Source organism: Emydura macquarii, unplaced genomic scaffold, assembly GCF_026122565.2.
Source record: "Emydura macquarii macquarii isolate MOO-44397 ecotype Brisbane River unplaced genomic scaffold, CSIRO-AGI_Emac_v2 contig_3287, whole genome shotgun sequence".
Classification (NCBI taxonomy): domain Eukaryota; kingdom Metazoa; phylum Chordata; order Testudines; family Chelidae; genus Emydura; species Emydura macquarii.
The window spans coordinates 6,464,412-6,491,880 of NW_027133424.1; the positions used below are offsets into that span (position 1 = coordinate 6,464,412).

General features: G+C 43.8%; 1 protein-coding gene across 4 annotated transcripts in view; it reads right to left on the reverse strand.

Moving 5' to 3' along the window:
- Positions 1–27,469, reverse strand: part of SCYL3 (SCY1 like pseudokinase 3) — a 29,899-nt gene extending 2,430 nt beyond the window's left edge. Inside the window, exons 1-14 of one of the 4 annotated variants that reach the window (XM_067532562.1) lie at positions 27,244–27,469; positions 23,951–24,003; positions 19,010–19,299; positions 18,332–18,517; positions 17,471–17,584; positions 16,350–16,406; positions 14,528–14,630; positions 9,606–9,717; positions 8,679–8,756; positions 6,787–6,926; positions 5,783–5,970; positions 4,764–4,935; positions 2,922–3,083; positions 701–1,395 (exon numbers count right to left, since the gene is read on the reverse strand). In XM_067532562.1, the coding sequence (XP_067388663.1) occupies positions 701–1,395; positions 2,922–3,083; positions 4,764–4,935; positions 5,783–5,970; positions 6,787–6,926; positions 8,679–8,756; positions 9,606–9,717; positions 14,528–14,630; positions 16,350–16,406; positions 17,471–17,584; positions 18,332–18,517; positions 19,010–19,174 (2,172 nt within the window). In that variant the 5' untranslated portion in view covers positions 19,175–19,299; positions 23,951–24,003; positions 27,244–27,469. Of the gene's footprint in view, positions 1–700; positions 1,396–2,921; positions 3,084–4,763; positions 4,936–5,782; positions 5,998–6,786; positions 6,927–8,678; positions 8,757–9,605; positions 9,718–14,527; positions 14,631–16,349; positions 16,407–17,470; positions 17,610–18,331; positions 18,518–19,009; positions 19,300–23,950; positions 24,004–27,243 lie in introns of those variants that run through there. The other 3 variants (XM_067532560.1, XM_067532561.1, XM_067532563.1) reach the window with 3 other exon arrangements.

Genomic DNA, 27,469 nt, shown 5'->3' on the forward strand with positions numbered 1-27,469 from the left:
AGCTTATAAACCATTTCAAAGGAGGAGTTAGTTCATTTGCAAGGTGCAGACTGCCCACTTCTCCCTTCTATGTTAAAGCAGCTCTCTCTCTGCAAAGTGATTACAGAACCAAATATCCCAGTTAATGGTCATGTGGCACCCCTCCAACATGCCTTAGCTGTCATAGCAGGACACCACTTCCGCTGAAATTCAGGCTCCCGGCCACTGAATTGATAAGGTCAGACGTACATTGAAGGTAGCTGCCAAGGCCACCAAACAGCCCCTACCCGGATTTGAACTCAAGCCCTAGAGGGGAAAGTTTGTATCCCCTTCCTAGTCCTCAAGCTTCCATGCTTATTTGTTTTAAAAGCCATGAGTTTACCCAAATTGTACTGATCAGTTCCATATGCCTCTTATCACATTTGCAGCTACACACGCTGATCAAACTGACACACTGCCTGATAATGTGCATCTTACAGCACCTCTACAGCAGTCAACGGATGTGCACCTGTCCCCTTCCCGTTATCCACAGTCTATATGAAGCTGCTGAGGCAGCACACACTGTGCCAGTGTCACACAGATGACACCCAGCTGTTAAGGATTTAGGCATATGGGCAGGATTATGCAGTGCCTGCTTGCATCATATGCACTCCTTGAAATTATTTTTTCCTTCCACAATTCGCCATATCACTCAGTAGACCCCCTCCCCCCATATCCTCACCTCAGTGACTTCAGCTGCAGCAAATTTGGAGGAAAATTGCACAATCGGGGAGGTATCCTCTCCACTGGAAACTCCACGTAAGTGACTAAGAACCATGGAGTCTGTCCTCACTTCAGGTAAAATCAGGAAAGCTGCAGCTGGTTTAATGTCTGGGATCATGTCAGCAAACCAGTCCAACTCGGGCTCTTGCCCTGGTTTCCTCTTCACTTGGATCGTGAACTCTTCTCCTAAGCCAGACTTAGGAGGCCTTTCCTGACACGCTGTTTCTCCCAGCTGCTCTGGGTGGTCACAGCTGTCATTGCTCCAGCAATTTGCAGGGCTGGACACAGAGGGAAGACTCGGTTTGAAACTTTCAGATTCTTTGGCCAGCTGAAGGGCACCGGGGAGTGGCCCCTGCACTCTGATTCCCTCAGCTCCCGTAGCACTGAGGCTGTTTCCTGAGAACAGGTTAGGAGAAGGGCTGCTGGACTCAAAGTTGTCCTGGGGTTCCTTGTCCACACTGCTGTCAGCAACATCAGCCTTGCTACACAGCTCCACAGGCCGGAGCTGTATGTTCTCAGTCTCTTCGGACTCGCTCCAGTCTGGCCATTCTTCTGCTGGCTTTTCTGAAGCATGCAAAGAGCTTCTGCTGCTTCCCACGATCTTCATCCCAGCGTGATCATCACCATTTAGGGATAGCTGAGGATCTTGTTCATCTGTGGAAGATACAGGAATTACACACCGGCTTTGGATGGCGCTAAATTGTGCCTTCCCCATAAAACTGAGGATGTAAGTTCTACCTAGAACTCCCATGATGCCCTAACTATTGTAAGGAAAACACCACACCAGCCTGCTGGCCTGAAAATAAACCTGCCCAGGAACAGTCACACTAGAGCAGACAATGCTCTGCATAGCCTAGCACCTTGCCTCCACCAGTGGTCTACACTGGATGTTTCAAAGTGCTAGGGAAGGCAGGGCAGAAATAGCTCTTGCTTTAGAAGCAGTGACCAGCTTCCTGCCTACAGGGGGAGGATTTACTAAAATGGGAACATCTAAGAGATTAGAAACTGTGGTAAAGTCAGGCCAGATGGCCACAAAAGGGTATACCAGGGCCGGTATGTGAACCCAAGAATGCCAAAGGCCTTTTTCCTGCAGTCAAGAGGAGAGATTACTGCAGGGCGATTAGAGACACCTGGACCCAATGAAGGGCTAACTCCACATGTACTTAAACCCTGCCTTCCCTAAAAGGGGGGGGGGGGGGTGAAAAAGAAGGAGGAGGAAGTTGCCAAAAGGGGGGGGGGGTGAAAAAGAAGCAGGAGGAAGTTGCCAGAAGATTTGTGGCAGCTGGTGGAGAAACTTCCCCCGGGCTAGGAGCTGGTGCTTTTCTGCAGCCAGAGGAGCAGAGGAGAAAACCCTTGGCCCTAGCCGGCAGGAGGGAGCCACAGCAAGGTACCTCCCTAGGCCCAGGGGGCATGCTGAGGGGAAGGGACAAAAGACTTGTTCAGTTTGGGGGCAGAGTTACCACAGGCCCCACTGATAGAGGAGGCTGCTGCCAATAGGCGAGAACAAGGGGGGTTGCTATATCACAAAACCAACAAGTGCCCAGGCCCTGCTGAGTTGCTACTGGGCAAAGGCGAACTGAAACGCAGATGGACATTTTGGATCAGCTAGCTGAAGACAGGGAAGCACCAAGCATATGAATGGTGCCAAGTGCAACTAGCTAGTGAGTCATGATGGCCTTCAGCACAGTGCTGGAGCTGCTCACCTACCCAGCTATGGGGTGGGAAGGTCAGGACACGTAGGAAACCTCTGGGAAAAGGGCCAGGGAGGTCAAAGGCAGGCACAGAGACAGACAGATGCTATTATGGCACATACTTGTGCTGTTCAATTGGCCAGCAGTGTCACTGTTCACTTTGGTCTTCTCGATTACCTCCTATCCATCCCCATGCAAATGAAGCACTGAGAGCCCCTCCTGTACACCCTCGCTGTTCCCACCTTTCCAAAGGTTAAACACACAAATGAGTCTCCTAAACGTTGTGTGTTACATTCTTCCTCTGCACTCCCTACATTTCCTAGCTCCTTTACCTGTCACTTCCATATGGCAGTGATTCGCTCCACCGAAATGGCATCTCTGTAGCTATTTTACGTCAGCAGAAGGTAGCGCTGTTGTGCTACCCCCCACAAAAGGATATTCTTCATTAGCAGTAAGGACTGCTCCAGTAAGAAAGCTCTGAAGGTTTACCTGTCTTTAAGGCCACCTGAGAGTCTTTTCTTGGCGCATGTTTCTCGCTGCTGAGGGACATGTTTCCAGAGATGGGGCACTTGGGAAACACACCAGAAAAGTTGTTCTGCACAGGCTGGGAGAGCTGACTTCTCTGGTTGCTAAGAATGTGAGTTGGGGAGTCTGCAGGGAATCAAAGCAAAACACAAAGGACACTCAGTAGCTGCTGCTCTGCTCAGAACAAAGGCATGGTAGAGATCACATTACGTTAAATTGCCAGCGTGAAACCTAAGATGGCCCACAGTACTGAAACACCCAGGGCACCTTCATCTGCAGCCCAGAGGCTTGGGTCATGGAGACCACCGGCCCAGCATTCAGTGCTCCATAGAGATTCAACCACACTGGATCAACATGCTTGTAGCAGTCTTGGTCTGCACCTCTAATCCACCCACACGCTGCTCCATTTTCTGTAATGGGGTGGGGTCTGCAGACTCCGAGCCAGTTGCTAAGGCAGCCCTTGGATAGGCAAAGTTGCTTGGGCTCTAAATTTGAGGTCTGGATGCTTTGCAGACCCTTGCGTGAACACAGCAGCCATCTCTGCACTTTAATGAAGTGAAATTAACACAAGCACCATTCACATCCTATCACTGTGCATCTAAGATGGTGAATAGTGTTTGCTCAACCATTTGTCTACCCATTACAAGCTTCTGCTCTGCAGGGCACAGTTCACACGGTTCCAGAGGGATTCTCCTGTTATCTCCTCCCTTCGCTCCTCTTCCCCTGCCGCACACATGCAAAATAAACTCTCACCTGCCTCCCCCAGGCTGACACAACCAAACTAGTCAGCACAGGAACCAGCTGAGGTATTTCAGCACAGGCAGCCGGCAAATGAATGCAATCACTATGGCCTTTCTGTGTAACTCCCAACCATGCCTGGATCAGCAGCAGCGGGGATTGGACCTTGGACCTCTGGATCTTAGAAGCTTGAGTCTCTTCTGCTTGAGGTACAAGAGCCAAGTCTATTTGCCAAGGCTGTAGTAGGCTCATCAGCCGCTGAGGTCCAGCCACCAGCAGAGGAGGACAGAGCGCTACACTACAATTTCTGTCACCTTGTGTAACTGCACAGGTGCAGTCCCCTAATGTAAAACCCTCTGCACCAGTACTATCAGTGCGGCTTACCCCAGTCTCCAATCTGGGTAAGCTGCACTGGTGTAAATTGTGCTAGTGTAAACTGCCTACACTAAGGGGTTTTGTCAGTATAGCTATGGAAGGCTGAAATACAGTTACAGACAAGGCCTACAGCTAACATCAAGACAAAACCCATTAGCTTCTGCTTTGTCTCCTCCTCTGCCCCCCATCAAGGGGACAACAGATCAGTCACAAACAGCAAAAAAGTCACAAGATGCCAGACACAAGGTCCACTGCTCCATTTAATGCCATGTTGTATAGAAAGTCATACAGCAGACTGAAATTTTAACCAGTACTTAAAATTGGGCCTGGTTGCAAACACCCACCCTGGGCCTAATAACTCCTCGCTGTGTCTCTCTAACGAAATGGAAAGTTGTGGTTTTGTTTATATGTGGCTGTTCCCAGTGTGATCGTTCAACAATGACATTGTCCCTGGAGCTTTATTCCTCTACATCTCACTGGAGCAGCTTGTGGCAGGAACAATCTGTTGCTAAACACACTGCCCCAGTTCTGTCTGTGCAGATCACTTTGTCACTGCTGAGGATGAAGTCTTCACTTAAAAGGCTGATCTGCATGAGCGATTCTCCCTAGACACTCTGTCCAAGCAGCACAGGCAAGATTGGACAGTGCAAACCGATTGTGCTTCAATCCCAAACCCTTTTTGCATTTACCTACCTGCTGGCGAAAGGTCAGTAGTTTTAGAGAAACTTGGTGCGGAGCATTTGAAAATCTTAGTTCTTCCACCACCCACAACCACCTCGGGTCCAAGCAGAGAGACCAGAACCGCTAAGCCGTGCAGCGTTATCGCAACAATAGAGTCACTAGTATCTCGAAGGCCTAGTAGCACCTAAGACAAGACCAGAAAGTAATCAGAAAAAGCAAAGAATCTGAGCAGCTCTCTCTCTAGCTCTTCCATTAAAGATATTTACAGCATGTTTCTGCTTTTCTTTCATCTGGACAATCATGTGGATAACCACTTATGAAAGTCACTACTGATGTCATCTTCTCTCTGACAAAATTCAATATGTATATCACTTCCCTGGGGTAGGAAAGTAGCCCTACTCCTCACCAGGGTTCAAATCCTGGTTCGTGTTACAAGTTAACAAGGGTCATTCATCCTAGCTCCTTGTGGACATCTGACTGCTTTGCAAAACTACCCAATAATTTGGCACAATTCAGAATAATTAGCCATCTCTGCTCCAGAGACCCCCAGGACTGAGATACTGGAGTGGCATAGAATGGAGAAGTAGTGTATTGTGGTAAGGGGAGGTTGTAAGTCAAGCTTGATCTGTATGAGCTGTAGAGGGAGGGGGAAGGATGGATCCTAGCACTGGAATGGCAAGGGGGCTCCAGATCAGGACTGAGGAACACTGGCACAGCTAGAGTGAGGGGGCAGGACTGGACTAGCAAGCAATGCCCCAGCTCAGGATGGAGGTGAACTGACTGAGCTGGGAAGCGGTGCATGGGTGGCCAGGTCTGGAACAAGCAAAGGGTGCTGCATGTCAGGACCGAGAGGCACTTGGCAGAGTTGGGTGTTTGGGGAAAGCTTACACAGAATTTGCCTGCACTGTGCTTGACTGTTGCCAGGACTAGGAGATCTTTACTTGTAATAAACAACAGAGGCCATCCCAGCAGCTGAATCCCCACACTCTCGATACGCCATGTCCAGTCCCGTTGTCTGCCTCATCATTAACCTGTGGCAATATGATGTTTTTCAACTGTTCCTGCGTGAACAGTTCTGCGTAGGCATCCATGTGAGACAGCAACACCGTTCGCACATGCTCTTCGTGGACCTCAAACAGCTTCAGCAGTACAGGAGTAACGTGCGTCTGGAAGATGGCTGGCGACAGCAGGCAGGTGGTCTGGCTTTCTCCAATTTTATCTAGGGGAGAATTGGAACATGGGAAAGCTCCCAAAGCAGAGAAAACTTGCTTCAAATGAAAGCCACTCTCAGTTGCCATAGCGGCAGCCTATAAGCTTGAGGCCTGTCACTGAGGAGCCTGGTTTGAATTGTAGTCCTGGCGCCTTGCTCTCCGGGTCAGCAGGAGCCAGGAGTGCGGCAGAACCAGCACGCTCAGAACATCAGAAGGGTGGGGCAGGAATGCTTTTCATTGCCCAACAGTGACCCCTCTGAGCAGCTGAGGTCAAACAAGTCCCATCCAGTCCCTGTTTGTCCAAAATGTTGGTGGCTGCTTAGAAAAAATTGTGAAGGAGGAGGAGCAAAGATCAGGAAAAGGAGGAGAGAGTGAACATCTCCTGCAAAGAAAGAGGTTGCCCCATGCCAGCGAGGTGACAGGGATCTGCTGCTTTCCCATAGCTCAAGGTAGGGGGCAGCCATGTTCTCTACAGGAATGCCAGGGCAGGGCAAGGGAGGACGACGGATACACAGCATGCTGCTCTAAGAATGCCCCCTGGCCCCACAGTCCTGGGGAGGGCCATTTATAGCAACATGGAAGGAGCCCACACAATTCCTAATGCTCTTTTCAGCAACTGACAAAAGAGCAGTGGTCTGGTGGACGGGGGGATTCCCCGTTAGTCAGTATCCAGAATGACAGCTCTCTTTGGTACTCTACCTTATAGTACTTGCTTGGCTTAAACAAACAACACTATTAAAAACCCCATTCAAATTAACTAACACCTCTGATTTCACTCCAAGTGAGGCAGTGTTTGCTCTGAAGAGAGAATATTCAAAAGTCACCTTTCTTTGGACCTAGCAGATGCGGAAGGAAACTCTTGACAGCTACCGGTTCAGCAAACACAAGCTGATTGATCAAGAGAGGCACCAGTCGTGAAGCGATCAGCTTCTCTGACAAACTGGCCACTCTATCCAGCAGGAATCTGTGTTTTGAGAGACAGTAGTTAGTAGGAGGACAACCTTTTTTAAAATGTGATTATGACTTGGCTTCAGAAAGTTTCCATTAAATATCCCTTCCCCCTTCCTTTGGGTGCCCTCTCTATTCAGACTGTGGGATCTATGGAGCAGGGATTGTCTCATGGTGTCTGCATTGTGCCTATAATAATGGAGCTCCGATCCTGATTGAGGTTTCTAGGCCCTACCATAACACAAATCATAAATAATTAGGAAACAGACACATGCTGTGAAACCTCACAGTCAGGCACAAATTACATCAGCCAGCCAGCATGCACCCATCAAACTCTGTAGCCAGACCATGAATATCTCTGCCTTTTATAGAACTGTCCATCACCCACAGTTTGCGTCTGACTGTTTCAAAGCAAGGCGCACCATTAACTATCTCAGTGTAAAAGCCCCAGTGTTAAAATGCACTTACATCCCAACCCCCACACACATTACAAGGGCCATCCTTCTGCCACTCGTTAGAGACAAGCATGTTTATTCAACTGGACACTGTTTGAATAAGACTGCTTCCTATGCAAGGAAGGACATCAACTCAAGAAGACATTTTCTTTAATCTAAGGCAAAAAGCATTTTAGAAGCGATCCGTAAAGGGTTATTTTTAAATGGTTCTTTACAATGTATAAGAAGGGCCTGAAAGGATTTGGATTTTGGAAAGTTCCAGCCAAAACAGTTCAGTTGTTTCAAAGAATGAGGCCAGGGAAAAATACATTTTACCATAATAAAAAAATTCTGGCTATCTTTCAAAAGCTCTATTGGCTCCAAAAATCTTAGTTATGGGGGGTGGAGGGAGCCTCTTGGATTCAGTTAAACAAATGAGCAGCATTACAATGAACATAAATTCACATAATACCACACCTCTTCTTCCCCCACCACCACACACAAGGGCACCACAACACTACAACATGTTGAAAATGACACCCTGGCTGATGCAGCAGTAAGGGGATATGGGTAGTTCTACCATGTAGACTAACTGGGGTCTAAATAAAAAGGCTGCTAAGTTAGTCATGCTTCTCCCTGTCTGTGCTAAACAAATTAGACTCATTTCCCATTGTGGCTTATGGACAGTATAAAACCTGGTTTGTCTTCACACCTTACCCACCCAAGGGAAAGCTTCCGTCCTCGATTTTGCATAAGTTCCCATTGAGAATCCAATCAGACCTCTAAAATAAATCTGGGATTTCAGACAAGCATGTCTGAAGTAACCGCACTCCACCGCTAGCTCATTCCCAGGGAACAACGGGACCAATTATCTATGCAATGGAAATAGTCGCTGCCCACCTAGTAGTTTACCCATGGGTTTTACTTGTTTTGGAGTGACAACCACAGTGATCAGCTGCATAGAGAAAACCGTGTAGACTCCATTTCCAAGAAAAATTAGCTATTCAGAATCAAACTACACAGCGAAGATGGAGAGAATTGACGGGACACAGCTGTTCAGCAATTTAGATTGTATCATGGGTAATGTCACACCACGTACATCCTATTCAATGCTAACAATGGATTTGCTTGGAGTGTGTAGAAGATTACATTAAAATTAGAACATACAGATGATGGTCTGTGTAAGAGACTGAGATCCACAAACAGAGGAAGTACCATCTCAGCTATCAATCCTCTTAAAGTCCCACTGAGATCCCATTTGGAACATGACAAAGTTTCTACCCTCACAATAAATGCTCTCCACAAAGTTAAAGCTCTTAAAACTTTTCACTTACTTGAAAAATTCAGTTTTCTCCTCCTCAGTCTTTAATGTTAAACTTTTCAGAAAGTTCACAACTTCCAGAAAATCATTCCTGACAAAAAGAAAGAATGTTAACCATCAGGAATCAGGAAATCCCCAGCCTCCATTAACCAGGCAGATGGAGGAGAAAAGGGGAGTATTAAGTCACATGACGCTGGACTGGGAACACTGGAATGACAGTCTGGGCTTCTTGCATTCTTCATTGCATCTGTGTGCTTCAGCCCCCATTGCAATCACTTCTAGGCAAGGGAATTCAGTCTCCAAGGCCCATTCCATTCTTAGCCTCTCTTCAGGCTATAAAGGAGACCAGTGAAAGCAATTATGTGATTTGGACATCTGTCCATTAGAAACTGGACTAAAACCAACAAAAGTCATTTCCTCAGTCTGAGAGACTACAACTGGAATTTAATGATGCAGCTATTTACAGTATGAACTGGGCAATAGTATATTTGCAATCTTTTGAGCATGCTACTACATTATGGTGAGAAAGGAAATTCCCATCACAGGCCAGTTCCACTACCTCAGGTGATGGCGTCTGTAAAGACTGGAAGTAAAGCTGGATCTAAGACAGAGGTACTGTACCTCTAACAGCCTGGTCTTCTATACCATCCATCACCAACTAGCATGAAGATTACATTGCTACGCATGGGAGCTTCACTCTTTCAACTATCTGGCTGTTAATTCAACAGTCCGCTATGAGAATTTATGAGGACTTCTGAATTTAAGGAGTCCCCTTGTCAAAGATCCCACATGACAACATTCCTGTGAGCTCGGTAATTATGTTTGCACTTCATGCATCAAACAAGAAGCAACAAACCTTCAAAAGGAAGTAAGTGATGTCAGCAACACAAACGAGCAATAGGGAGCTATATCCAAACAAATGATGCATTCGTTCCCTCACCTGAAGAACTCGTGGGACAGTAAGCTGGACAGTGGTGGACGACATGTTGGATCTGGATTCAGCAGTGTACAGTGCAAGGTGTGTTGAAAACTGGAGAGATTAGCCGCTGAAACTGAAGCCAGAGCAAGAATTAGCTTTCACTGCCAGCACTGGGAACAGACAGTGCCCCTTCCTGTACTGTGTACTCACTATTTCTCAAGTGCTGTTGGGTCACAAAGTAGTCCAGAGCCCCTATTATTGCTTAGCAGCTCTCAAAAGCCTCTACCTTTTTTAGATAGATGGAAAATGGCCTATCTCCTCCCTGCCTGAGCCACTGACTGCCGATGAGTTTAGGAGTTAGCATGGACAATACAATGTATAAAAGCCAGTTTTAAAGGGAAGACTTTTCCTGAGCTTGGTGAAGATGACAAGAGACGGTTAGAATCAGAGAAGAGTAAGGCTGGAAAAGACATCAGGAGGTCACCTAGTTCAACCCCCTGCTCATAGGTTCTTCCCAACAGCTTCCTTTCTCTTCACCCATCACACTCCCACTGATTTCCAGTGCCGCAATGATGAACATCCAATTAGAGAAGACAGGCAGGACCTCAGCTAAGAGCTCCATTTGGTGCCATTTCAGTCAAAGTCAGCTGGACAATTATAGGCCTGGACAGACCACCACATGAAATGATAATAAAAAGATGCCGTGTAGAAAGCAGAGGGAAAAGGTGACATGCTAGAGGTATATAAAATAGGGAGCATTACAGAGCAGTGCCGTCATGATCTCCTGTTCACACTCTCTCACAACATGAGAAGAGGCACAATGGTCCAATGGATCGAACACTGTTCAGGGAGCCAGAAGACTTGGGTCTGTCACTGACTCCTCTCTGGGCAAGTTACCACACTTTGGCCTGCACTGGTTTCCCCACTGATATAATGGGAATAATGACACTCACCCACCTTTCTCAAGGGCTTTGAGAGCTACAGATAAGCATTACATAAGAGCTTATTGTTAAGAACAAGGGAACTCACAACAGTCAAACAGCAACAAATTTAACACTAAAGACCATCATTTTTTCTCACACACCTACAGTGCGTAAATAAACTGTGGAATTTATTGTCACAATAATATTATTGAGGCAAAGAGTTTAATAAAATTAAGGATTATTCGACATCCACCGCTACAGTTACTAGGATAAAAATGAAGGGATACCAAACTTCATTCTGCAGGCTAGGTAAGTGGCGGAGAGTTTTTCTTTTGTGGAACATTAGTCAACGTTCTACGGAAGGAGGGGGTTGTATAGTTTGGATGGCCTCCATCTCAATAGAAGGGGTACCAATCTCCTGGGGGACAGGCTGAACAGAGTACTCAGGAGGGGTTAAACTAATAGTAAAAGGAGAGCCGGGGGAGGAGGGGAGAAGGGGGGAGATGATATGAGCATTTAGCACAAAAATCAAGATGTTGAGAACAAAATCACAAAACCCAAGGACGTGAAAAGAAGAAATTCTTGAGCTGCCTATACACCAGTGCTAGGAACCTGGGTAACAAACAAAAGGAATTATTGTTTCTGAGAGACGTGCCGGAGGTCTCACGCTGCCAGGACTAAAACATCCTTGGAATTTCTAAACATTATAGATAATTTCCTAACTCAAAAAGTGTTGCAGCTAACATGGGGGAATTCTATATAGGACTTTGTCCTAACAGATAAAGAGGAACTGATCACATAACTAGAAGTTAATGGTAGCTTAGGTACAAGTGATCATGACTTGATCAGATTTATAATGTGCAAGCAGAATGAAATCCAGACCAGTAATATATATATACTTGGTCCTTTAATAGGGCCAATGGCACAAAGCTGAAAACAATTATGAGCCAAATTAGCTGGAAGGAAGAATTTAATCAGAAAAATGTGAATGATAATTGGGAATCATTTAAGGACACCAAATTAAATGCTCAAAAAGCCTCAATCCCACAACTTGGTTTAGCAGGGAAGCAAAGGCAGCTGTAAAAAAATAAAAAAATTATACAACAAATGGAAGAAAGGCAAAGTTGATAATAATTAATATAAATCAGAAGTTTGGAATTGTAGAAGACTGATAAGGGAAACCAAGGGACATGAGAAATCCACGGTCAGTAGAGCTAAAGACAAAAACACAGTTTTTAAAATATATCAGGAACAAAAAAGCCCTTGACAATTATATTGGTCCACTACTAGATGGAAATGGTAGAATTATCAATAATAATGAGGAAAAGGCAGGAACATTTAATAAATATTTCTGTTCTGTATTTGGGGAAAAACAGATGAGACAGCATCACCGTATGATGAGACTAACACTCTTTTCTATTCCACTAGCATCTCTGGAGGACATTTTTAAATCAGCAGGTCCAGATAATTTGCATCCAAGAGTTTTATGCAGGTTGCTGGATCATTAATAGGGATAAGATTTTGTCATGGAGGTCACGGAAGTCATGGATTCCTGGAGTTCTCAGCCACTGCGGGCAGCAGGGGACCCTGCAGCAATCAGCTGCTGTGGGGGGCCATGCAGCTCCCACTCATGGCAGACGGCGGAGGGATCCCGCAGCTCCGAAATCCCCTCATTGTCCACAAGAGCTCGGAGCACCAGGCTCCCCACTGCCCATGGCGGCTGACTCGGGAGAACCCGCCGCTATTGGCCACCACAGGGGGTCCCACAGCTCTCAGCCATAGTATGAGGACCTTGGAGCTACCACGGCTGGCAGTCCCCCACAACTCCCAACCGCCCCATTATTTTTAGTAAAAGTCACAGACAGGTCATGGGCTTCCACAAACTTTTGTGTATTGCACATGATCTGTCCATGACTTTTACTAAAAATAACCATGACAAAATCTTAACCTTAACCATTGACACTGATTTTCAGTGAGTCCTGGAGCACTGGGGAAGTTACAGAACTCTGGAAGAAAGCTAATGTGCCAATTTTTAAAAAGGATAAATGGGATGACCTGGACAACTATAGGCCTGTCAGCCTACATCAGTCCTGGATAAGGTAATGGAGCAGTTGATACAGGACTTGATTGATAAAGAACTAAAGGAAGGTGATGTAATTAGTGCAAATCAACATGGATTTATGGAAAATAGATCCTGTCAAATAAACTTGATATCTTTTTTTGATGAGATTACAAGTCCAGCTGGTAAAGTGTTAATGTAATAGACTTCAGTGAGGGGTCTGATACTGCATGACATTTTGAATAAGAAAAATAGAATGATATAAAATTAACATGGCATGCATTAAATGGATTAAAAATTGGCTGATAATTGCAAAACATAACTGTAAATGGGAAATCATCATTGAGCAGGTCTGTTTTCAGTTCTTGGCCCCATGCTATTTTACGTTTTTATCAAGCACCTTGAAGAAAACATAAAATCATCACTGATCAAGTTTGCAGATGACACAAACATTGGGGGAATGGTAAATAAAAAAAGAGGACAGGTCACTGATTCAGAGCAATCTAGATCGCTTGGTAAATGGAGCGCAAGGAAAAAATATGAGTTTCAAAATAGCTAAATGTAAATATATACACCTGGCAACAAAAGTAGGCCATATTTACACAGTGGAGGACTCTATCCTGGGAAGCAGTGACTCTGAAAAAGATTTGGGGGTTGTCGTGGATAATTAGCGGAACATGAACTCCCTCTGCAACATTGTGGCCAAAAGTGCTAAGATACTTAAATGACTGAGCGACAGTAAAGAGCTTATTTTACCTCTGTATTTGGGGTTGTTGAGACCGCTGCTGGAATATTGTGCCAGTTCTGGTATTCACAGTTCAAGAAGAATGTTGATTAACTAGACATGGTTCATAGAAGAGCCATGGAAATTTTTAAAGGATTAGAAAACCTGCTTGTAGTGATAGATTCAAGGAGCTCATTCTACTTAGCTCAACCAAGAGAAGTTTAATGGGTGACCACAGTCTATAAAGTACTTCCATGGGGAACAAATATTTAATAATAGGCTCTTCAATCTATCAGAGAAAGGTATAACACGATCCAAGAGCCAGAAGTTGAAACTAGACAAATTCAGACTGAAATAAGGCATACATTTTTAACAGTGAGAATAATTATTAACTGGAACAGTTTATAAGAGTTGTGATGGATTCTCCATTACTGACAATTTTAAAATCAAGATGGGATGTTTTTCTAAAAAATATGCCCTAGGAATAATTTTGGGGAAGTTTTATGGCCTATGCTGTACAGAAGCTCATACTAGACTAGATGATCACCATGGTCCCTCCTAGCCTTAGAATCTATGAATCTACATGTCAACTGAGAAGAGCAAAACGTGGGGCAATTTCTACCTTCTAATTGCAGGGAAGAATCAATTTTAGTGGTAATTTGCACTTACAAAGTTCCTTTTGCTAAGCATCTCTAAGTTGTTTTACAAAAGATAAATCCATTATTCAACTCTTGCAGATAGGGAAAACTGACACAAAGATTATACAGTTTACCAGGGTCATGGACAAGGAAGTGAGATTCTGGAATCAAATATAGCATCCCAACTGCCAAACCTGGGTGCCAGTTACTGGACAATCCTCCCTAACACCACCGTACCCTAGTTTCCACTAAAAAAATTCCCACCCTAGTCACTGACTCCTGGACTGGACTTCCAGTCACTGTGCAAGGCGCTATACAGGAAAAGCAATCACCAAGGAGTCTCCCAGACTTTGAAGGCACAACATGGAACAGGAAGAGTTCTTATGGGAAAGTTTCTCATTTCTGAAATACATGGAGAGTGAAATGAACAATCACTTCTCTACAATAAAAGTTTTGTCATGCTTGTGCTGAGAGACACTCTTCTCTATTGGATAATAAATACTTTGGGGTGTTCATGCAAGGACAGGCTACCTGGGAAAATGTGGTGCGGTAGGTAATGAAATAAGGACATTTTATTCCTTATCTTTGTGGAATCTCACCCTGATCATTTAAAACCATCAGCAGATTTTCAACCATTGTTCCAAATGAATAGGCGTCCCGGGCATGTCCATGACTCTCAGGAAGAATTTTGAAATCTGCAGACTGAAGAAATAATCATCATAGAGCAGAAGCCTACTATACAGCTTCCATGAGTTCCTCCTATCTCCTTAAACCCTCTGATTCTTTTATTATTACCATAACTCCACTCAGTGCATTACAAGTGGAGTATTATGCTAAACTCAAAGCCTCTAGAGCCTTAAAGAACTTATAACCTAAACACACAAACAAGAACATAGCAGTTAAACAATGCCCCATGAGTTCATCCAGCAATTGTAAGCCAGAAGCTTTCTGCATTTCTATGGAAACCAATGTTAACTGGGGAGAGATCTCTTGTAGTTTGTAAGCAGTCTGCATTAGATCATAGACTTGATAGTTGGTTAACAAGGGAAACACGTGGACATTAAATGCTTCAGGACCACAAAACTACATAGCCATAAAAGGACTGGCAACTTCCCAGAGCAAATGTTAGTTGAATAAGGCTTTAGATTGTTTATAGTTTAAAGATGAGCATATTGTTTGCACCAAGTTTTATGATATGAAATTGGTCAGTTTTAAAATACAGAGGTTCAAAAGGATGATGATTATCAGAATACATCCGGCTCAATTGCTTTTGGAAATATAATATTTACCTGAACAACCACAACCTCCAAATGGCCATGAGTGATGTTCGATAATCTGTCTCTGTGCATGCCCAGTAACCTTTTAAATACATGAACTATCTATAGTGCCATGCCCGCTCTGCTGGCCAATTTCATCTTGTAAAACTTGGTGCAAAACAATTTGCTCAGCTTTAGAATACTTAAAAATACCAAAGCCTTGTTTGGCTGATGTTCTGGAAGATTATTTGCCAGTCTTTTTATGGCTATTTAGCTGTGTGGTCCTCTGGCAATTTAACAGAAATAGTACATAATATAGCAGGCCATTTACTTTAAGACTCCCTAAGGGAAACAGAACACAGTAAGGATACAGTTTTGTTTTGTTTTTTAAACACACCTACTAAGGATACAGAATGTTTCAAAAAAGAAAAATATGCCTAACTTGAGATCTACCTGGAGATATGAACTGGATCCTGAGCTATCAAACAAAGACATGTTCTATCACAATGCATGTAAATCCATCAGGATAAAGAAGAGTTAGAAAAGAAAAGAACATCAAAACCAAAGATCCTCTGGCAGATCTCTGAGCATAGTTCAGCCTACAACTACCCTCCCCTGTAACTGCAAAGCTCATCAATTGTGGGTATTTTTTGCATGGGAAAAGTGCTTTGTATTTGTCAAAAAGAGACAGAGAGAAGCAAATATTGTCATTTCACTTTTTAAAAATTAATTATGTAAAGGTAAATGAAAAAATAGCAAGTTGCAATTGTTGGGGCGGAGAAATTTTGGGCACTGCTATTTAAAATATTAAGGCAGGGATGCAAGTATGAAAAAATATTCACTGTTAGGGCTCTTGCTGTCATTAACTTATCCTGTTGAGTCACCTTCCCCTTTCACAATACACAAGTTAGGGACAGAACAACACACAACATTCTGAAGTGATCTCGATGGACATACCCCTCCACATCTGAGCATGCTCTATTTAATACACATCTAATGAAATACATATTTTTATATATATATATATATATATATATATATATATATATATATATATATATGGGCAGAAACTGCTTTCTGCACTTCATTTGCTTAAATATCCAATACAACAAAATCCTCCAGCAAATTGACTTCTGATAAATCCAGAGCACAGCATGCTACTTACCATCTCTTCAGGAGGGATGGCTGCCTGGTCTCGCACTGACTTGATACTGTGCAAGAACTAGAAAGAGGAAAAGAAAACTTCACGTTTAATGTTTTGAGCTAATCGTTTATCCAGGTTGATAAGCTGGCGCCAAGCAGCAGTAGATGAAACCCAGCTTTCACACACACACTTCATGGTTAGCCAAGACTGGCTGAATGTATAGCAGTGGATTCCCCCTTCTAAGTCCAATATAGGATATGCCTCACTACCTTACCAACCTGGAAGGATAGCTCCAGGGCATCTCTGTGTTTTATCCTTGATGCCTAGGCCCTGGAGTTGCTGAATCTTACTAGAGTCAATTCTGTCTTCAGTCTTAAAACCATATCCCTGCATGCTCTACCTGGACATGAAAGGTACCTCCGGTTAATAATGGTAGGATTTTAACCTAATGCTCTTGGTCAAAATTTTACCTCTTGCAATGCTGTGCATCACACAAGGCACCAATTGCCTGGCCATCTGCCCCCCTCCAGGAGGTAGTAACCTGCAGTGGTGCTATGTAGGTACAGTTTATGAAGAATTTTGGGATCCTTTGGAACAAAAGTCAGAACTGCATTTGATTAGTGCCTCATTGCAGCATTGATTTTACACAGGATGCAGCTGAGTTCAAGACAGGCATTTTTCTGCCAACACCACTCATGTCCAATGGAGAGGCCAGCAGGGAGAACAAAAGTGCCCTTTAAATGAGTATATTAACCTGTTTTAAACTGGATCCAGCTTTTCTGCTTCATATGAAAAGAAAGCAAACTCCTTTACTAACCAGTAATAGTAGTAGTAGTAGTAAAGAGGATAGACCTCAAGCTAGTTACCACTAATGACCCTAACACCTACTTGCAACCACTTCTGATCCTCTTGAATGACTAAGATGACTTTACCCACACATGGTAATTTATGGTAACTGTATCCTAGAAGCAAGCATTCAGGCCATGGACCTGGGAAGCAGGCTGATACACTTTTAATATTAATTCTAAATTCAGGCAATTGGATGGACTTTAAATTTCAGTGAAGTTTTCTGCTGATGGAGGCCCAACAAGAAGGAAACTCTTGTCCAGGCATTGAAAGTGGGTTGTTCATTTGGCTCTGACCTCTGGGGTGGCATCATTAAGTTTGCAGACTGTTTCCATTCCTCCTAGTTTCCAGTGGCCATCCTCACTCACAAATACGGATGATAAACACACGTTGTTATGCGTTAGGTTTCCCTAAAATATAAAACAAACAACAGACCTGGGGATAGATGAAGGCATTAAATCCTTGTTAACACTAATTAAGTGCCCTGAGGATCTGAGGAAAAGCTGCCGAAAAGTACACAGATCAGCATTTATACTGCAGGTTCCTTAATGGTTTTTGCAGGCCATACAGCAACTCTCACAAGGACTAAGGCTTTAAAGGAGGCCAAGTTTAACCATCATAATCCTTTTACTCAAAGACTGAAAGTTATACCGGTTTCAGATCTGGAATTTGCTACATTCAATCCTGGACAAGTGCATAAAAAACACTGCTAGACCAAAGGACAAAGTCTCATGTACCACAAGGGTAATAAACAAATATGTTATGCTGAGATTCTGTTTTCCAGCAGCATTTGTTCACAGTTCTGACAAATCATGCGATCTCAGACCATAAAGTCATGACATTCTCATAATTATTTTCCCTGTTCCCCGATTTTATTGATTCATTCATTGTCTCAAAAACAACTAGTGAGAATTCTTTGTGCCATCTAAAAGCAACCTGGAACATCAGCTGCCAGATGGTATAAAGTACTATTTTCTATTCAAAAGGAACTGAAATAAAAGCAGGCAGGAAATAAGAAATGTGAGACTTTAAGGTCCAATACCTCAAAATCATCTATGTAAGCCCACTGATAAAGCCTTCCCTCTCCTTACCTAATCCTGTTCCCACTAGGAGACCAAAACCTTACACATTCATGTCTGTTTCTCTTGGGCACTTACCCTGTCATGGAGGAAGATGAGAGCTAGCAATAAGTCATAGATCCCTGCACAGATCTCATCAGAGGATAGCATCTTCAAGGCCATCTCCAAAGGCTTTACTCGCTCTGTAACCAGATGAATTCCATCCGTTTCCACGGTACAAGACAGGAAGCGCAGAAGGCACGGGTGGCGCAAGGTTTTCAGGTGCTTCCAAAATAACAAGGAGGAAATAAGTCCATATATATGCCACATCATTTATAGGCAGGGGGTTTAGTGGGAATTCACCACTTTGGCATCTCCTCACATGCAAGTGCTTAACCACACAACCTTAATGCCCTTTTAAATGAGTTTTCTGGAGGAAATTATAAATTCCAGTCCCACTCCCCACCCCAGAGCACACACTGTTCTTACTTTGATCTCACTGTAGAATGTTTCTAGTCACATCAAAGCCTTATTAAAAAATAAAACAAAACTGTATTTGGGAACTGTGAGAGTGTCCCTGTAATTAAAGAGATCTGCTAGAAGCGGGGATCATTACCCCGCAAACGTATTATGGAAGTAACCTGTTTCTTCCTCCTGCCTCCCTAGGGGCTTTGAGGACATTCATGAACAGAAACTGATAGTTTCACACTGGTACTAGAAAAGTCAAAGAGAATAATTAGAAAGAAGCCTGGTATTCAGGAAAGCCACATTCTCTACCTTGGCAGCTTTGTTAACTGTGTCTTCATTTTCTGTTTTGTACACAAAGACCGAGGCAAGCTTGCCATCCTGCAACACAGCTGGATAAATTGTGAGTCCAGTAGGTAAGATATATGGTGGCTCTTCCAGTGTGCAGCTCTTTAAAGCACTATTCTCCGAGCCCATCCCTTGCAGAATTAGGCCGTTGTGGAAGTTCTCGCCGTGTCAAACAGGTCTTAGGGTGAACAGAGATTTTTCTAACACAACTTAATTCCAACAGCCAGCGTCCAATATATTCTTCAGAACATTTTCTGAAAAGTGTGAAACAAAACATCAAAAAATCTCATCTTGTTGATGTGCTTGAGTCAACAGTTCTCTCCCTTTAGTTTCAGAAGAGAAAGATAAAAAACTCAGTCATTTATTTTGTAAAGGAAATGAGGGCTTAGACAGATCTAGAGATACAGCCTTTAACTATGGAACAGGTACTGCACAAGCAAATCAGTGCAAGCTACACCACAAGATACTGCTAATATGTCTCAATCTTGCCCTACAGGGTGAGAAAATAATTCAGTCTCTATGGCCCATTCAATTCTTGAAGTCTCTGCCAGAAAGGTGGCCCCCATGTGATGATCTATCATGTGGACACCTGCCCATTGGAGCTACATCAATGGTGACAAATGATACAGCTTAAAGCCATCTGATAGACATGACTTTTGGTCTCCACTGATCTAAACCTGATGTTAAAAAAAAAAAAAAAAAAAAAAAAAATCAGGAATCTTGAAGTGGAGGGTTCCTCTTACCATCACCAAATGACATACAAAGGAGTTCCTTAATCTTTTGGTGTTGCCTTATATACTTGGTATATCAAGCAAAATTCACCCCCCACTACTGCTCAGCTGTAGCATCTGCATCATCACTGAAGTGTTGACAGAAAGGCGGTTGCAGGGGACATCGGCATGGAAGGATTAATTGGAGACAATTTTTAGTTTCTACCACCACCCCACAATTCTCCTCTTTTTTGTATTTGTAGCTCATTCTGATAAGAAGAAAATACATTCAGTTTTCAAGCTTGACTGCCTTCTCTCCATCTGGCAAATGTTTTAAGTTTGCCTGCTTGCCAACTCCCTGCCTGCCTCCCCCCATATTTATGTGAAGATGAATTTAACATGAATTTTTGTTTTACTTCCTTGCTTGTGAACCAGCTTCGGAAGATAGCAGTGGAACACACGCAACATACTTCTGGGGCAGAAGCCATTTTTAAAAGCATTGGTAGGATAGGCCTGTGCTCTACAATCAGTGTGGTGCTGACAGACTACCTCATGTTATGAGCAAATCTTTCTCCCTGATACACCCAAAACATTGGTCTCTATTAAATGATCAAAAAATAAAATATGTAGAAATGCAGGCTAAGAGAAGGTCACCTGCTGATCATTGCGGGGATCAGAAAGGAATTCTTGCCCCACTCCCCGTACAGCATTTTGCACAGTTGGATGATTGCATTATGGTAGTTTTCGCCTTCCTCTGAAGCATGAGGCACAGACTACACCTGAAAGCAATAAAACAGATTTCTTGACCTATTGGTTTGATTTTAATAAGGCTAAGCTTCCGTTCTGGCTTCTCTCTAGTTTTTTCACCCTTCCCAGTAGTCATTAGTCTGGGTATGTTTTGGAAGATTTTTCTGTTATAGTTCCTTGGCTTTCTTCTCATTTATTGTTTCAATTAAAAATTAGTTATGTAACTGGTTGCCTTAAAAATATGGTGCATTACAGTTTAAATGTGTTTCATATAAATGGATACATTCTTATTAATTATGTAATAAACCAGCTGTGCAATCCATATAGCCAGTGAACTTTTGGAAATAAACATTTTTTTTTTTAAATGTATGTAGCTACCCAAGAAAGCATGTCATCCACAGCCATACGCCCAGCAGGGGGCGCTCACAGTATTGGGGCACTGATTTCATGCAAGTCTTATATAAGCACAGCCTCATCTTTTTATGCTTGGATAGTAATGGAGAAATGGCTGTTCTATAATTAACAGACGATTAGAATCCTTTAGTCGCTTCCTGGTGGGGTGTATCTATTTTAATAAAAGTCAGATGTGGGAACTGAACTGTTAGACCATGTTCCTTTGAAAACTGAAATGAAATACAACTCCTTATCTGCCTTCTCCGACACACAACCCACCAGCTTGTAGCAACTATGGATGCAGGATAGCATGAAGGAGATGGGCTAAAAGGCCACTTTATATGAAGAAAGGGGCCAAATTTCAGACCATGCTTATATCTGTTATTAAAGAAAGAGCGAAAGACTTCCTGCAGAAACAGAAATTCACTTTCAAACAGGAAAGTACTTCTTCTAATAGGGGACTCAAGTTACTTAGGACACTTGCCTGTTACCTTCAGCAGATGGCTGGTAGTGTGTATGTATGCATGCACAGGAGAGCATGGGGCTGAGTTCACAGAATTCGAGAATGGTGTCTATAGAATAGCTCCTCAAATACCTAAACAGCCCTCAGTTAAACAACCTCACTGTCTAAAAGATCTCTCGCACACATTTCATGGGTTAGGACTTGTAAATTTAATCCTGAGGAATTATGTTATTTTCACCTAAATTTATGGTTTGAACATTAACATGTAGGAGAAAGCTGGGTCATCTTGAATTGAATTGGAATGTTTCATGTAACGCATTATAGGGAGCTGGGGAAGAGAGAGGTTTTCTATTACCTAACTGCAAATAATTTGAGCACACTCTTAATTGGCATCAGAGCTGCAGTCTCAAAATCAGCTTCAACCTAAGAAGCAATGACCCTCTCTGTATCGGCTGTTTGGGTGAAACATAAATAAAACACTTGGCATCGAGACTGACAATGACCCTGTTACTTCGATATCTGATAACTAAATAAGGCTGCTACCCTCTCAAATCATTAGAGAGCTTATAAAAAATGGTTGATTTGTTTGAAACAGTTTATTCAATCTGATAATTATGTGATTTTATTTTATTACCCTGATTTTATATTAACCGACTTTATTGTAATTGAATTTGTTTATATCGATTTTATTTTATATTTTTGCTGAGGTAGCTAGGACTAGATTTTTAAAGGTATTTAGTCATTGCTCCATTCAGCGTTTCAACACCTAACTGACTTAGGAGCCTAAGTCTCATTTTCAAAAGTGACTGTAGGCACTAAGTCTCTTAGGCTCCAAAGTGCTTAAGTCACTTTTAAAAGTCTTGGGCTCCTAAGTCAGTTAGGCATTAACACATTGAGGGAGCAAAGTGTAAATACCTTTTAAAAAATCTAGGCCTTAGTTAATAAAATACTATAGATACAATTGGAAATCTGTGCGGTTTGGATTTTTTTTTTAATCCTCCAGAGACGTCAAGATTCTGGACCTGAAGGGTCCCAGGGTTACCACAACAGGCAACTCTGTGGCCCAGCTAGTGGCGGTCCATACAACTGCTCTATAGTCCTCCCATAACTGATAACTGCACAAGAACACAGTTAACTTACATATTGATTTTTCATTCAGCAAGCAATGTTGGTTGAGGGCCTGGGGTTGTAGAGACCAGTTGATCAACCTAACGGCTGACCAATTCCCCACAATAAGTCTATGCTCCTCACACGGCATAGATTTAAGATAACTTGTATAATTCACTTGTGGCTTTGTCATTTAAGAATAATGCAGACATTTCAAATTCATGCTAACATTATACACTTCAACACAAAAGAGGCAGCTAAATACATTTCTTTCTCCAGGACAGTCAAACCAGCGTCTTTTACAAGCACTAATGACATTGCTTGTTGTTTGAGTCCTCCACCACTAAAAACCTGCAAATAGCCAGCTATGTATTCATCCTTCAGCTGCAAAGCAAGAACCACTTTGAGTACCCTTGATTTTCTACCTTTGTGGCAGAAGGGATTGCTCAGTGAATCCAGCTCCTTCAAATTCTTGCTTTTGGACAGTTCTTATTTTATTACATGCCCCTCCAGCTAATTGTCTCCTGACAGCAGACATGTACTTCATGTCACTGCCACCAAAGTCAGGAGAGCTGTTTTCTCACATGACTAAATGCCATGAACTCAAACAAAAATGCTTGGCATGAATTTTAGGGAAAAAAAGGAACAAGTCATGTGTAAACATCACCTCCCTTCATCCAAGCAAAAAGCACTTTCGAGACTCATTCAGCCCCTACTATACTTAAAGAGGAAAAAAACAGAGGATATTTCATATCTTGGTTTCACCAAGATCAGTTTATCGTAGAAAGCAATGACCAGATTCAACAAAACAATTCAAACAAGAAATAGTGACAAAGAGAACTGCATCACCTTTCATTTAAGAAACTCCAAATATATAATTGCCCATGGACCATCCTCTCCCACCTTCAGATAAATATACTGAAACAGTGACTATCCAACCTTTTTCTGGTGAAGGCTCCCATCCCCCTTCAATGGATTGGGTGTCCCTTCACACCACGTTACTCATACCATATCCTGACAACTGCAAACTCTCATTTTCCTCTGCCCATTTGCTCATTCTGGCCCTTTTCCATTTTTTTTCCTCCTGACCTTGTTGTCCTTTTTTTCTTGCTCCCTGTTCCCTGACTACTTTCTCCCTTTCCCTTTTCACCAAAAGGTAGCATGAGATCCAGGGAGGTGGGCATCATGTCCTCTTGTGGTGAAGCCAAATAAAGAGCAGGCTGCTGGCTGAGTCCTTAGCCCTGTGCATATGAATTAGCACCACAACCAAAGATGCACTCAGTGCTGCCATGGGAGCAGATGAGTAAGGTGTCATGCAACTTTAACTCCATTCACCCAACAGAATGCAGCTTTTCACTCCACCCTGCGACTGCTTGAACTAGTCTGGTGCCCCACCCAGGCCAGTACAGTGTTTCCCAACAATACCCATCACAGTCATGCTGTGCACTACACCCAAACGTGGTAATTTCTAAACGTATCACTCACTGCAAGGCACAAACTGCCATCCTGTAGTTCATACACACAGCTCACAAACAATCCTATAATAAAATACAACATGTGAACACCGGAAGATGATATCTTTCGGCAAGGAAGTAGACTTCTATTTCAGTCTTCTAGGAGAACAGCTAAAACTTTGGCGGTTGAGGATGGGAAAAGATAAGTTTCAAAGTTATGGAAGATACTTTGAACACCTCTAGTCTGCCCATTAGCCAGTTTCAAACTACAAATTATTTATTGACAAGTCACCCATAACAATTCCAGGGTATCAAGTGATAACTATTTTTCCTTAGACTGGATTTTTTCCACCAAAGGTAGCAGGGGATCAAATACCTGTGCTGCCGAGTTATAAATGCCTACAAAAAGGGGAAAGTTACCCAAATAACTTTAGTCATCCAAGGGCCTGGCCCAACTCTGTGCCCCTAAGTCATCTGATAGACTTCTGGGCTCTGGTGGCCTGGAGAGAGATCACCAACCTCTGGGGACACCCAGCTAGGGAAAAGTTCCAGAGGGGTAGCTGTGTTAGTCTGCATACAGCAAAAACAACGAGAGTCCTGTAACAAATTTAATTTCTGCAGGCGTAAGCTTTTGTGGGCTGTAATCCACTTCGTCAGATGTAAGGAATAGAAATCAGATAGGAGGTATATATATACATCCAAGGGTAAGGAACAACAATGGGGAAGGTAAGTATAAGCAAAGTCCATTCAGTTAGAGTAGTTGAGGCCTATTCACAACCACTGATTAGGAGGTGGGTTCCAGCTCTGCAGTTTCTCTTTGAAGTCTATTTTTGAGGCTTTTTTGCAGAAGTATAGCAACTTTCAAGTCAGCTACAGAGTGTCCTGGGAGATTGAAGTGCTCTCCGACTGGTTTATAGATGTTACCATTTTTTATGTCTGATTTGTGTCCATTTATTCTTTTGCGTAGTGACAGCCTGGTTTGGCCAATGTACATGGCAGAGAGGCATTGCTGGCACATGATGGCATATATTACATTAGTAGATGTGCAGGTGAATGAGCTCCTTATGGTGTGGCTGATGTGGTTAGGACCTGTGATGGTGTCACTGGAGTTGATGTGTGAGCAGAACTGGCAACGGGGTTTGTTGCAGGGATAGGTTCCTGGGTTAGTGTTCTTCTTGTATGGTGTATGGTTGCTGGTGAGTATTTGCTTCAGGTTGGGGTACTGTCTGTAAGCAAGGATAGGTCTGCCTCCCACAGCTTAAGAAAGTGAAGGATCATCTTCTAGGATAGGTTGTAGATCCTTAATGATGTGTTAGAGAGCTTTTAGCTGGGGGCTGTAGGTGATGGCCAGTGGTGTTCTGTTGTTTTCTTTGTTGGGTCTGTCCTGTAGTAGGTGACTTCTGGGTACCCGTCTGGCTCTGTCAATTTGTTTCTTAAAACTACAGTACCCACCTGGGGAGGTGAAGAATGTTTTATGGAGATCCTGTAGGTATTTGTCTCTGTCTGAGGGATTGGAGCATATCCGGTTGTATCTTAGGGCTTCACTATAGACAATGGATCGTGTAATGTGTCCAGGGTGGAAGCTGGAGGCATGAAGGTACATATTGCGGTCAGTTAGTTTTCAGTATAGGGTGGTATTAATGTGACCATCCCTTATTTGTATTGTAGCATCTAGGAAGTGGATTTCTTGTGTAGACTGGTCCAGGCTGAGGTTGATGGTGGGGTGGAAATTATTGAAATCCCAGTGGAATTCTTCGAGGGACTCTTTCCCGTGGGTCCAGTTGATGAAAATGTCATCAGTGTAGTGTAGGTAAAGGAGAGATGCTTGGGGACGAGTTTTGAGGCAGCGTTGTTCTAGGTCAGCCATAAAAATGTCGGCATATTGTGGGGCCATGCAGGTGCCCATAGCTGTGCCACTGACTTGAAGGTATAGATTGGCTCCAAACCTGAAGTAGTTGTGGGTCAGGACAAAGTCACAAAGTTCAGCTGCCAGGTGTGACATATCAGCATCAGGGAAAACGTTCCTGATAGCTTGTAGTCCATCTTTGTGTGGAATGTTGTAGAGAGCTTCTACATCCATAGTGGCTAGGATGGTGTTTTCTGGAAGATCACCGATGGATTGTATTTTTCTCAGGAAGTCAGTGGTATCACGAAGATAGCTAGGAGTGCTGGAGGCATAGGGCCTGAGGAGAGAGTCCATACAGCCTGACAGTCCTGCTGTGAGAGTGCCAGTGCCTGAGATGATGGGGCATCCAGGATTCCCAGGTTTGTGGATCTTAGGTAGCAGATAGAATAACCCTGGTCGGGGCTCAGGGGGTGCATCTGTGTAGATTTGTTCCTGTGTTTCTTTAGGGAGTTTCCTAAGTATATGTTGTAGTTTCTTTTGGTATTTCTCAGTGGGATCGGACAGTAGTGGCTTGTAGAATGTGGTGTTGGAGTTTTCTGGCAGCCTCTTGTTCATAATCCGACCTATTAATGATGACAACGGCACCTCCTTTGTCTGCCTCTTTGATTATAATGTCAGAGTTGTTATTGAGGCTGTGGATGGCGTTGCATTCTGCATGGCTGAGGTTATGGGGCAAGCAATGTCGCTTGTCGACAATCTCAGCTTGTGCACATCAGCGGAAACATTCTATGTAAAAGTCTAATCTGTTGTTTCGACCCCCAGGAGGAGTCCATGAAGAATTGTCACTGTTCACACATTCTTACCTCCTAATCAATGGTTGTGAATAGGCCTCAACTACTTTAACTGAATGAACTTTGCTTATACTACCTTCCCCGTTGTTGTTCCTTACCCTTGGATGTATATGTATACCTCCTGTCTGATTTCTATTCCTTACATCTGACGAAGTGGGTTACAGCCCACGAAAGCTTAAGCCTGCAGAAATTAAATTTGTTAGTCTTTAAAGTGCTACAGGACTCTTGTTGTTCCAGCTAGGGAAGCTGCCCTGCCTTCCTTACCCCCACCCCATTCACCCTCTCCCTAACCCTGCCCCCATTATCCCCAGCCCCCTCCCCATTCACCCACTCCCTAACCCTGCCCCCATTTACCCCCTGCCTGCCCCACTGATAAACGGCCAGCCCTTCCTCACATTACCCCTATCCTTGCCTCCATTAACCTCCTACCTGTCACGACTCCCCCACTCCCACGTTTTACTCCTCCGGAGCCCTGCCCCCATCACCACCCGCCCGCCCCGCCCCCACACAAGACCCTCCCTCCCTGACCCCCCTTGCCCGCTCCCTGACCCTCCCCCCCACCAATGACCCCCCCCTTGCCCGGCCTCTCTGGCCCCGTGGCGGGAGAGGGCGGGGAGCGCCCCTCACCTGCCTGCCCCGCTCCGCTGGGGGAGGAGTTGGGGGGCGAGGGGGACTCGAGTCTCCGCGCTGGCCTCAGCCCCGACACAGCGACAGCTGCTGCTTCCCACAGCGCCACCACCCCCGGGGTCCCGCCTCTCCGACTTCCGGGCCGGCCCCGCGCCGCACCATAGAGTTGCTCAGCCGACGGCTAGAACAAGGCCTCCCAGACTGGCCGGGCGGCGGCGGCCATCTT